General features: G+C 33.3%; 1 protein-coding gene across 1 annotated transcript; it reads right to left on the bottom strand.

Annotated features, from left to right (window-relative positions):
- Positions 1-8,695: 8,695 nt before the first annotated feature.
- On the bottom strand, positions 8,696-12,040 carry LOC131646648 (isoflavone reductase homolog). Its single transcript, XM_058916632.1, has 4 exons — positions 11,660-12,040; positions 9,372-9,612; positions 9,066-9,269; positions 8,696-8,989 (listed from the first exon to the last, which is right to left on the bottom strand). Exons 1-4 carry the CDS (start codon positions 11,987-11,989, stop codon positions 8,829-8,831), a joined length of 936 nt encoding a protein of 311 aa, XP_058772615.1. The 5' UTR covers positions 11,990-12,040; the 3' UTR covers positions 8,696-8,828.
- Between the last annotated feature and the right edge of the window lie 875 nt (positions 12,041-12,915).

Genomic DNA, 12,915 nt, shown 5'->3' with positions numbered 1-12,915 from the left:
CAACATCCATCGGTTTTATTTTATTCTTAAAATCAAATCCAGCTTTGAAATCAACCACAAATCAAACAAGTATTCAAATCAAGACTCATAAATCGGAACGAAATCCTACAGACTCATCCAATTGGCGGTTTAAACAAGTGATACCAGCAAATAAACATTCATCTGAGCAATTTCAAATAAAGAAAGTCAAGAGGGTTACCGACTCTGAGTGTTCTCAGAGTTGACGAATCCCAATCGAATTCAATTCCTCTTTTCTCTGACTTTCTCTGCTACTTCTGATGCGTCGGCGTCGGAGCTGCTTAGCTGATTATGGAGTTGCATCGGATGCGTGTTGGTTGCTTCTGCGTTGAAGTTGCTGGTGGTGTTTTGGGTCTACTGTGTATCGGTGATGGCAGATGTTTTTGTGAACTGAGGGAGATTTGGCAAGTTTGTGTGTTAGGATGGAGTTATGTTTGAAGATTCGGTGTGGTTGGTGTGTTGCGGTCCTTGCTGTGTGTTATGTGTGGCTGTTTGCAGGTTTATGATGGTTACAAGTTATGGAGTGAAGGTGGTCATATGAAGATGGTGTTCAAAAAGATTTTTGGAGGACGATAAACAAATTTATGCAGAGTTTTTCGTGTGACTTTTTTCTCTCCCCTTCTTTCTGTGTTGTGGATGTATTTTTATACATGAGTGTGAGTTTAAATTTGGGGGGAAAATGTATCCGTTTTGAACAAAAATGGAAGCTGCTTTCTGAACTTTCTTGTTAGCTTTTGTGTTATGCTATCTTTGTGTAATCTTTGGCTTGTTTGGACAGCAATGGTGCAGGTATGCAGTCTAATGGTGCAGCAAGAGATAGCAGGGATTGATAATGATGGCACAAAGTGAGCAGGAAGCGTGGGTTAGAGATTAGAAAAAGAAGGACCTCTTTTTGTTTATGTTTTGTTCTATTGTAAGAAAATAAAAATGGGCTTAAAAGAAAAATGTAATTTGGGCCCAACTTATAAAAAAACTCTCTTTTTTTGTATTAAATATTTTTCTAAAAAAGAATTTAGTAATAATAATAATAATAAAATCTAATAATAATAATCAAGATAATAATAATGATAATATAAGATGACAAAAAAAGAAAAATCAAATGAAACAAAACTACTTATTAATTACAAAAGATAAAATTTCAAACCTAATAAAGAAAAAATGCAAATAAAAAATAAATGCGACGATTTAAATGTATACCAAATATGAATGCAATATGACCAGATGAATGAAATTCGTAGGGCAAAAATTGAGGTGCGACAGATGCCCCTATTTAAGTTTCTTCTATCGAAGATGTGAAGAGACTTAAATACAAAGTACACAATTTTTGTCCTAAGATCGCCGCAACAATGCTTATGACATGAATGCAATGGACACTTTTTGAATGCAATATGATATGAGACACTCTGAATTCTGTGGGGAATAAGGCTTGAAACAAGCGATCACACCAAAGACATTTAAGAGTAAAATGTGAATGAAATCGGAGAGGAAAGATAGTCAACAAAGGTAATCAGGGTAAAGCGTGATTGAACTTCGGGAAAAGAATATATGAGACGCCCAAGATAAAACATGAACGAGGCTGTATTAAACGGACAATCAAGGTAAAACATGACTGAAGAACTATCAAAGGACAATCAAGGTAAAACATGATTGAGGACATCAAGATAAAACATGCTGAGGAACATCAAGATAAAACATGATTGAAGCCAACCAGGATAAAACATGACTGAAGGGCATCAAGATAAAACATGACTGAAGACAACATCAAGATAAAACATGACCAAAGACAACCAAGATAAAACATGACTGACTCAGGTATTATATGGGAATCAAGATAAAACATGATTGAAGACAACCAAGATAAAACATGACTGAAGACAACATCAAGATAAAACATGATCAAAGACAACCAAGATAAAACATGACTGACTCAGGTATTGGATGGGAATCAAGATAAAACATGATCAAAGACAACCAAGATAAAACATGACTGACTCATCAAATGACAATCAAGGTAAAACATGATTGAACTTTGAAAAGAAAATATTAGAGACATTCAAGATAAAACATGATTGAAAGAACACCAAAGACAATCACGATAAAACAGGATTGGACTTCGAGAACACAGTATCAGGGACACTCAAGGTAAAACATGAATGAAGAGAAGATTGATAAATGCCAAACAAGTTGGATTTAAACCATAAGGTGAGATATTACAAACAACAAGGGTTGGGAAAAGGCGCATGGGTATGCATGATATATAATTCTTTCAATGCATGATACATGAATGATGAATGCAACGCAATTGATTATAATAACTGAGGTAGACTCTTTGTGAAGGAAGATTGGAATTCTGATTCCTCAACACAAGAACATTGCCAACTCTGTTATGTCACACTGATGATCCCTTTGAGAAGGACTGCTAAACTGCATGGGGGTCGCTGAAGAAGAATGCCCCTCACTGACTGATCTTTAACTGATTGTTGTTTCAGCTCTTGAAATGAATGTCGGTAATACTTGCCCCCAGTATAACTTTTGAATAACAGGATCTTGAAGTAACGTGCCCCTGATAGGATCACTTATCAAGTTTCTCGACTGTTTGAATTTCCTTGAAGAAGAGTACTTACAAATAAAATGTTCATTAAAAAATGGTAATTTTAATGCAATGATCAAAGCATATTTTGAAATCAAAGTCATTATTGGAATGATGTTATTGATGTAAAGAAAATGAATCAAAGGTCCAAACACAGTTGTCTAGACATTCAAATTGATGGATAAAGCAAAAGGTATGGTAAAACAAACAATTTGCAAAGATCTTTAGGAGTCAGGTTAACGCAACCTTGTTGTAGTATGCTTTCAAAATAACCTTGCTTCAATTAGGTCTTTTGAAGGTTGTAACATGGCTTGGTTCACGGTTTCAGAAACAAAGGATATAGGCTCAAAGTATATTTGTACCCACCCCATTCTTCGTGATGATCTTCCAATCCTACGTTCAGTTAACTCAAATTATGCATTCAGGTTCCAAGAGACTTTGGAATCGCACCTATGATAATGATGATGGTTTAAAGACCAAGGGAATCTTTGAGATGGCAGTCACCTCTTCCATTTGATAATCACAATGTTTTATGGTTGTTCAAGGAATTTATTGACCTATCTTTTTTGTTTTATATCCCTAACTTTTGCCTGAACTGTTTCTTTTTAGGATTACAGTCAGCGGGATGCCCCAGTTTTGCCTAAGTCTCTTTCGTAGGTTTTGACTTAGCGGGCCCTTTTTTGAATTTTTTTTTTATATCGGAAAGATAGTGACTGCCTTGATAATGATTAATGATAACCATCTTGGTCACTTTTGATTGAAACCCTTATTGAAAGGTGTACTTAATGATTTTCTTGAAATTGAATGCATAAATAAAATAACTGAGAACTACCCTGCCCAGGTTAAAATTGCGGGTTTTTCATACAGAAAGAAACACCAACTTCTAGGCTCAAAGGGGTTGACTAGGGATTAACTTCCTTATTTCTCCAGTGTTTGGGGATTGAAACAATGCCTGTACATCATCAGCAAAGTTTTATTTGAAAGCATATAATTCAACAACTTGGGTATTTGTTCTCATCATCCTCCCTCCAATCTTTGCATAAAACACAAATTTGATAGAAGAAAGTGAACAAGAGATATATTTTTGTTTTTTTTGAAAGATAAAGCATAAAGAAACACACAATGGATGTAAATGGATTAATTCAAATATGCAATGCTCATTTCATTAAAATTAACATTTTGAAACAAACAACATTCAATGCAGCACATAGTACCAACAAGGGAATTGCAAACAGTAAGGAAACATGGCCTAGTGAAATAATCAGTGACGAGGATGATCCATCTTGTCTGATATATTGGCTCTTCATGGGATACCTTCTACTCTTAGCAAATCTTGGCCATAATGAAGTTCTTCCATAGTCTTCAGATTCATGCCTCTAGTTCAATGTGTTGAGGAATTAACATGACGGTAGACAGGCCACTTGAGGGTGAAGACAGATGAAATGAGTCTTTTGTTGACAACTTGAATGCATGAATGCAGATGTATGATTTTTTTTTCATGTAGGAATGATGCAATGTCATATGATATGGAATACAACACGATGCTATACAAAGATTGAATTAAAATGATAAATGTAAATGGATAACAGAACCTACTGAGGAAAGCTTCTTATAATAAGACAGTTCTATGTTCTTTACCCAAGAATCCCCTCACAAGGTTAGCTCTAGATTTTTTGGATATAACATAACCTCTACAGATGGAACGGGTTCTAAAGGTCCTTGGAGTTAGCGACGAAATCAGATTTCTGCCATGCGATGGGCAAACCATCTTATGACAAATTTCATGACTAAGTCTCCTCCAAGTGGGGTTCTCGTATTAGCCATTCAAGGTGTTCACCTTGGGGACTAGCACTACACAACCACCTCCTAACTTATGCTTTTCTCTTGTTTTTCAAAGCTCGGGTTGAGAGCTTCACTCAAATATCATTCCCATACCCACAATTGAATATATACAGACATAAATAAAAAGCAGTAAAGCAAGAGTAAAGAAACATAAATAATACAAGAATAAAATATAAAGAGTAAATATAAAGAACATAAGCATAAAAAACACAAGAATAAACAAACAAAAGCAAACACTCAAACATAAAACAAACTAAACTAGGGTTGACCCTCTTAGAATTTTCGATCCCCAGCAGAGTCGCCACTTTCTGTAGCGGTAAAAATGTGACTCGAGCCTAATCGCGCGCTCGAAGTACAACAGAGTCGCCACCGAACTTTATTTATTCCAAAGAGGAAAGGGGAAATATCGATAAAACCCACGAAATAAAAAGGAACGAATAAGATGGTCGTTCGTAACCAAATAAGGGTTCGGGAGTCGGTTAAGCAAGGGGAAGGTATTAGCACCCCTCACCTCCATCGTACTCGATGGGACCCATTTAGTTAGTTTCATGTTTGAGTGTTAGTATAATGTTTGTGTTCTTTTGCTTATTGATCGAGAAAAGATAAAAGAAAAGGTTTTTAGGGTTTTTATTATTGTGAAGAAAAAGAAATGTTTTTTATTATTATGAGGAAAAAGAAAAGATTTTTTATTATTATGCTCGCCAAGACGTTTGTATCTTGTGCCTACGTATTCCCTAGTGCAATGGGAAAGTCAGAGCAATCGTAGTTCGGGCTAGGAACCACGAAAAGTTTTGTTGGTTGATTTTAGCGAGAGGTACTCGATCGCTTTCAAATAGAAATACTACGCGCACATGGATATAAGATCACTACAAGAATGGATGACTAAATCAAGATAAGACATGATTTTGGCCATCATCGCATTCGAGTGGAAGATATTCGATCTTCACATGTGGAAGTATGTTCGTATTGAAAATTGGATAAGTATCTCGTTTATGAAAAGAGTTTTAAAAGCCATAAGGCAAAAATGGTTGAATGAAATTGAAATTGTGTTTTTAAAAGGGACATTTAGCAAAGGATTGAGCATAGGTGTTCACCTAGCGCGTCTTTACCCAAGGTATTGAACAGGAGCGAGCCCCATTGTCACTTGTTGTCCTTGAAAATTAATGTATTTTAATTCAAAAGATCAGGGTATTCAAGAGGTGTGCACTTCTTGTCACAAGATCTTTCGGTTTGATTATGGTATTTTGATTCGAGAGATCAAGGTATTCAAGAGGTGTGCACTTCTTGTCACAAGATCTTTCGGTTTGATTAATGTGTTTTAGTTTCAAAAGATCAAGGTATTCAAGAGGTGTGCACCCCTTGTCACTTAATCATTTTGATTTGATTAAAAAAAGATTCGAAAGATCAAGGTATTCAAGAGGTGTTCACCCCTTGTCACAGGATCTTTCGGTTTGATTAATGTGTTTTGATTCAAAGGATCAAGGTGTTCAAGAGGTGTGCACTTCTTGTCACAGGATCACTTTGATTTGATTAATGTGTTTTAGATTCAAAAGATCAAGGTATTCAAGAGGTGTTCACCCCTTGTCACAGGATCTTTTGGTTTTATTAATATGTTTTAGATTCAAAAGATCAAGGTATTCAAGAGGTGTTCACCCCTTGTCACAGGATCTTTTGGTTTTATTAATATGTTTTAGATTCAAAAGATCAAGGTATTCAAGAGGTGTGCACTCCTTGTCACTTGATCACTTTGATTTTATTAATGTTTTTTAAATTCAAAAGATCAAGGTATTCAAGAGGTGTCCACCCCTTGTCACTTGTTCTCTTGATTTGATTAAAGGGCTTTTTATTGTTTGATTCAAAGGATCGAAGGTATCCAAGAGGTGTTCACCCCTTGTCACTTAATCACTTTGATTTACTTAATGAAAGGTTTAAAAAAAAGTGTTAATCCAAAAGAATCGAGGTATTCAAGAGGTGTACACCCCTTGTCACTCGATCTCTAGATTTTAAAAGAATGGTTTTGTAAAGAAGAAACTCGACGTTGGATCGAGAAATTTATTTGTATCGACTTGGCGTTGGACCAAGTTTATTGATTTGGATTGAAATTAATATAATATTTTTGGTATTTTTAAAGGAGAGAATAAAAATCTAATTAAAAGAACATATTTTTTGGATTTTTAATACGAAAATATTTTTAGTAATAACAACTTTATATATAAAAAAAACAAATATTTTTGATGTTTAATAGTTTTAAATCAAAACAAAACTACAAGAGCTAACATATACAAATAACTCAAGAAAAGGGTGTGAATAAATAAGAACCATTGGGCTCAAAGAGAGGCCCAAAACAAATTTATAACTAAAAAAAAGGTTTTGTGTTTGGACCGGACTGGGTCGGGTCAAGGATGACCCGGATCCGCCCACACACCTGGGTTTCGTTGGAAAACCCTAAAAAAACAAAATGAAAGGGGCAGCTGCGCCTCTCACTTTCCACATTCACGTTTTGTCCTCTCTCTGCCTCACGAAATCTCACAGCATCCTCTCTCGATCTCACTCAACAATCTCTCTGCCTTTTCCAAACTCAAACAACAATATCAAATCAAAAATCAAAATTCCTCTCCCAAAATATCTCCATCACCTCTTTCGACAAACAACTTATCCATCTCTCTGTTTCTAAACATCACGATAAAACCATGGTTTGAAGCTTTCAGTTTTAACAAAAATTATTTCCGGAAAAAACGCACAAGATAGCAATCATCAACATCCATCGGTTTTATTTTATTCTTAAAATCAAATCCAGCTTTGAAATCAACCACAAATCAAACAAGTATTCAAATCAAGACTCATAAATCGGAACGAAATCCTACAGACTCATCCAATTGGCGGTTTAAACAAGTGATACCAGCAAATAAACATTCATCTGAGCAATTTCAAATAAAGAAAGTCAAGAGGGTTACCGACTCTGAGTGTTCTCAGAGTTGACGAATCCCAATCGAATTCAATTCCTCTTTTCTCTGACTTTCTCTGCTACTTCTGATGCGTCGGCGTCGGAGCTGCTTAGCTGATTATGGAGTTGCATCGGATGCGTGTTGGTTGCTTCTGCGTTGAAGTTGCTGGTGGTGTTTTGGGTCTACTGTGTATCGGTGATGGCAGATGTTTTTGTGAACTGAGGGAGATTTGGCAAGTTTGTGTGTTAGGATGGAGTTATGTTTGAAGATTCGGTGTGGTTGGTGTGTTGCGGTCCTTGCTGTTTGTTGTGTGTGGCTGTTTGCAGGTTTATGATGGTTACAAGTTATGGAGTGAAGGTGGTCATATGAAGATGGTGTTCAAAAAGATTTTTGGAGGACGATAAACAAATTTATGCAGAGTTTTTCGTGTGACTTTTTTCTCTCCCCTTCTTTCTGTGTTGTGGATGTATTTTTATACATGAGTGTGAGTTTAAATTTGGGGGGAAAATGTATCCGTTTTGAACAAAAATGGAAGCTGCTTTCTGAACTTTCTTGTTAGCTTTTGTGTTATGCTATCTTTGTGTAATCTTTGGCTTGTTTGGACAGCAATGGTGCAGGTATGCAGTCTAATGGTGCAGCAAGAGATAGCAGGGATTGATAATGATGGCACAAAGTGAGCAGGAAGCGTGGGTTAGAGATTAGAAAAAGAAGGACCTCTTTTTGTTTATGTTTTGTTCTATTGTAAGAAAATAAAAATGGGCTTAAAAGAAAAATGTAATTTGGGCCCAACTTATAAAAAAACTCTCTTTTTTTGTATTAAATATTTTTCTAAAAAAGAATTTAGTAATAATAATAATAATAAAATCTAATAATAATAATCAAGATAATAATAATGATAATATAAGATGACAAAAAAAGAAAAATCAAATGAAACAAAACTACTTATTAATTACAAAAGATAAAATTTCAAACCTAATAAAGAAAAAATGCAAATAAAAAATAAATGCGACGATTTAAATGTATACCAAATATGAATGCAATATGACCAGATGAATGAAATTCGTAGGGCAAAAATTGAGGTGCGACAGTATATTATTTAAAAAAAAAAGTATTTTTTAAATATTTATAATAAATAAAAAATAAAATAAGGAAAAAAAACTAGGCATCAATACTTCTCAACACTCATTCTGCTAAATCCAACCTACTAGGTTATGGATTTATTCTCATAAAAAAGTTATATAATTAAGTTCACAACTAAAGTAAACATGATTACACTTTACCCTTCAACAGACAAAGAAAATAACTTGTAAATACATGATCATATATATTTCTTCTCAATTGCTTCAATATTGTATATAACATCACCAAGCTTAATTTATTTAATTTGAATAATAATAAAAAGTAGAACTTTTGCTTGGTTATATAATCCCATATCACACATACAACTTTAGAAATTCATCCATGCGCGTGTATTGCACTTCTGGGTAAAGCTTTGAGGCTTCTTCTTCATCCCTTACTTCAAAATTTGTCAAACACCCTTCATAGAAAATATGATAGAAATGTCCCATTCCTGCTTGGCTTGCAAAGTCCACACCTAAATTTCACACTAATCATAGTCAACAATTATTTGTGGAATGAAATAATCAAAAAGGGTAAAGGGTGTGTTTTACCTTTCATGGAAGAAAGAAAGTCATGCTCAGATATAGGAGATATCTCTAGTTGCTTTCCAATAAGTTTCTCCCATTTCTCAATTAGCTCTCTTTGAGTGAGAATGTTTTTTGGTGGCCTTAGATATATTGTCTTGTTCAATGTTCTTGGATCATCAATTGTCTTAATTGTGTATGTTGCAACATCATCTTCATCGACATAAACAACTGCCACAAAACACATCTCACATATCTTAGTGTAAATTCCAACATTAATTTTTTGTCCTAGCTAGCTCATATCAGAATAAATATTTATAAAATTTTGCATACCTTTGACATTGCCGTCGCCATAGAGAACCACCTTGTTCCGCGGAGGAAAGAGTGTCCCCATCTGAGAGAGGTTGCCGGCCATGTAGGCGGCGAAGCAATTGGCGGAGATGTAAGTGGAAGGAATGTTAGCATCTCCAATTGCTTTTCTTATAGTCATTTTTTCATCAAATGTGGCTCTTCCTGGTTGAAGTGCATGTCCCATGCGAGCTGGATCCATCCCAAATTCTGAAGGTAGGAAACGCTAGTGGAAAGAAGAAAATGCATAATCATGTGTGATATCAAACCAATTTGTTTTGTGTATAGGTTACTTATTACAAAACAGACACAAAAAGTGATTCAAGTCAAATAAAACAACAACAAATTTTAACATTGAACACTTTTTTAGGCGGTTCCATACAGAAGTACTTAAAAATATTTAAAATTCCTACAATATCAAATCTATGGGCAGTAAATGGATAATATCTATCTCGTTTATGCCCCGCCCAATATTTTATTTTTCTTTTAAAAAAACAGCAAGATGAGTATTACAAAAAATTATTTTAATATTTCCGGCCACAAAAGTCTTAGAAAAACGGGATAGGTATTAGAATTTGCAGGCTTAAAATTTTGATCTGTCCCACAAAAAAGTGTAAATAAAATAGATATATCTGACAAATCTGAATCGTTTTACCACCCTAATCAGAACTATACCCCAAAAAAGTGCAAATAAAATAGATATATTTGACAAATCTGAATCGTTTTACCACCCTAATTAGAACTATTCTTTTCTCAATTAAGTCTTGTTAATCATGTTTATTTTTACTATAATAATAAATATTTCATATAAATACTAATTTCAATAAAAATAAGAAAATATAAATAAATATATTATATTTGTACTCGCAAAAGGTACATAATTAGTATAATTAAGAATGACAAAAAAAAACAATGTATTCATGAATTAATATCTAAGATAAAATCGGCCACATACATATTAACGGATGAATTCACGAATATGAATACATATTTGATGATACACGTTTAATATATGAATTACTTACATTTGTCTAAATTACTTAAATATTATTTTATTAAATCTAAAACTATCATTATTATTATTATTATTATTATTATTATTATTATTATTATTATTATTATTATTATTATTATATTGAATCTAGTATAATTATTTGGTAAAAGAATGAATAAAACCTATGTGATTTATTTTATTATTATTATTATTAATATTTTCTGTTAAATTTAAAATTATTTTTTCATGCCTTTCAAAAAGAATAAATATTGTTTAGTTAATTATATATTTTTTTAAATATTTAAATAAAAATATCAATCAATATTCGTAAATATTCATGAATATTTCAAAATTCATGGATATCTGTTTGGTGGATACTAACACGAGCATGTGGTGGACACGAATATCATATTTATCAAACATAGTGACTAGCGGAAGACTAGTACTCATGTCCACCTTGGAACCATTTTCATCCTTAAGTGTAAATTTACCACTAAGGGCTAATAAAGTCTCAATCCTTTATCGATCAGTTGTGTATCTCTTCTCCTTTGATGTTTATCTCCTTACATAGTAACTTGAATATTCTCCGTACTTAAGACTCATTAATGACCATTAGCGCATTTTCCTCTATTTAAATAAGATCTCTTAAATCAATCGTTAGTTGGTCTAGTGGTGATTGGCGCTGGATTTAGTGAAGAAGATCACAGTTTGATCCATGAAACTACGATCGAGAGAGAGTTCGAACCACTTGATCAAAAATAGGAAAAATAATAGTATGCACGACATCTATATATGATATTATATATATGATGATTAGAGATGGACTTATATGGAACTCCACATTTGTACAAGAAAAGAATTTCTAAAAGTTAATCTTAATTTTTAAAAAAAAAAATTTTATCTGTAAATATTAATAAATTATTTGTATTTGTATTTGTATTAATAAATATTAATAAATTTTATAGGTGTTTAAAATAAAAATCAAATTTTTTTAAATATTTAACGTTTAGTGATTAACTCACGGCATAAAATTCAATTAAATTCTGAGTCATTATATTCATTCCTTTATTATTTTAATAAATTTTAATAAAATCCGGTCAAAATAAATAAATCTCAATAAAATAATTACACTCTTTATCATGTAAAATTTTCACTTTTAAGCCACATTATTCACATGTAACCAAAAAACAACAAAAACTACTATTCAGAGTTCCAATAAACACCCACATATCTTCTTTCCATTTGAACAATTATTTGCTAAGATTCCATTTATACATACCTTAACATTTCCAGCATCCTTGATAGCATCAACAAGTTTGAGTTGCATCAACAAATTATGTGATCGAAAATGAACACCAGACATAGTGCAAATAACAACATCAACTAGTTTCACAGCATCAACCAAACTTTGATGATCAGAAAAAGAACCTTCAACAAGATGAGCACCTTGTTTCTTGAATGAAAGAAGCAGTTGCACTTTCTCAATATCAAGTCCTATATCTGGACGTTGAAGAACATAGGTTTCATGGCCTTGTTCTAAACTTGCTTTTACTATTTTCCTACCAATATAACCAGTACCCCCCACAACTAGAACCTTGCTCTTTCCCATTATTCTATTTTCTCTCTTGTGGCTACAATTTAACTTATCCTTAAAACTGCCAAGGCTTGCCATCTATTTATATATATAAGATATGACTTTTCTTATAGTTGTCATAGTACCTTCAAAGTAAAAGAGGGGAATTATATTGTCTCTACACTTGGGTTAAAAGAAAATAACTTATTTTAGTTTAAGATAATGAAATGACTTACAAAGAAATTTTTATTTGAAACTTAATTTCTTCGTATTGAAATTTCATAAAGAAGCGTCAGAGATTAATTTACAATTAAAAATTTTAAATAAAAAACAAATTATATCATAACGGTATAACGAACCAACAGTAGTCATAACACTTTAAATTTTTTATTTAAAGATGAATAAAAAAGAAAAGACGCACCTTAATATTAATGGAATAATAAATATGATGGCGTTGAGGTTCGAACCCATAAAAGCTTGCCGATTTCATCATTGTTGGCTCATAATTAATTTTAATTCAAAAACAAAAATAATATGGGAGTGCCTTAGTTTAGAGATGTCACCACGTTATAGAGAAGAACCGTGGTGACTTTGACGTTGTTGTTAACGCCTTGTAGTAGTGAGTTCCTTACGAAGTTTCACTACAAAAAATATGCTCTTCAGCGACGTGGAAGACACGCCGCAACACTGAAAATCACGTCACAATCAAAATATAGCGACGTGGGCTCCTATGTCGCAGGAGCACGTGTGACAACGCAATAGCGACGTGGAAAACACGTCAGAAGGTTGCCACATGATTCCCACGTCACAATTAATTTATATGGGAAACATGTCCCTGCACGCAGAGCAGGTGTGACAGACTGATAAATTGACTTTATTAGCGACGTGGAAACCACGTCAGAATGTAGAGACGTTGGTTTCACGTCGCAACATTTAATGTTTTTTTTAAGTATATATATTCT

Source organism: Vicia villosa, linkage group LG2 (genome assembly GCF_029867415.1).
Source record: "Vicia villosa cultivar HV-30 ecotype Madison, WI linkage group LG2, Vvil1.0, whole genome shotgun sequence".
Lineage (NCBI taxonomy): Eukaryota > Viridiplantae > Streptophyta > Magnoliopsida > Fabales > Fabaceae > Vicia > Vicia villosa.
This window is presented reverse-complemented; position numbering and strand designations above follow the sequence as displayed.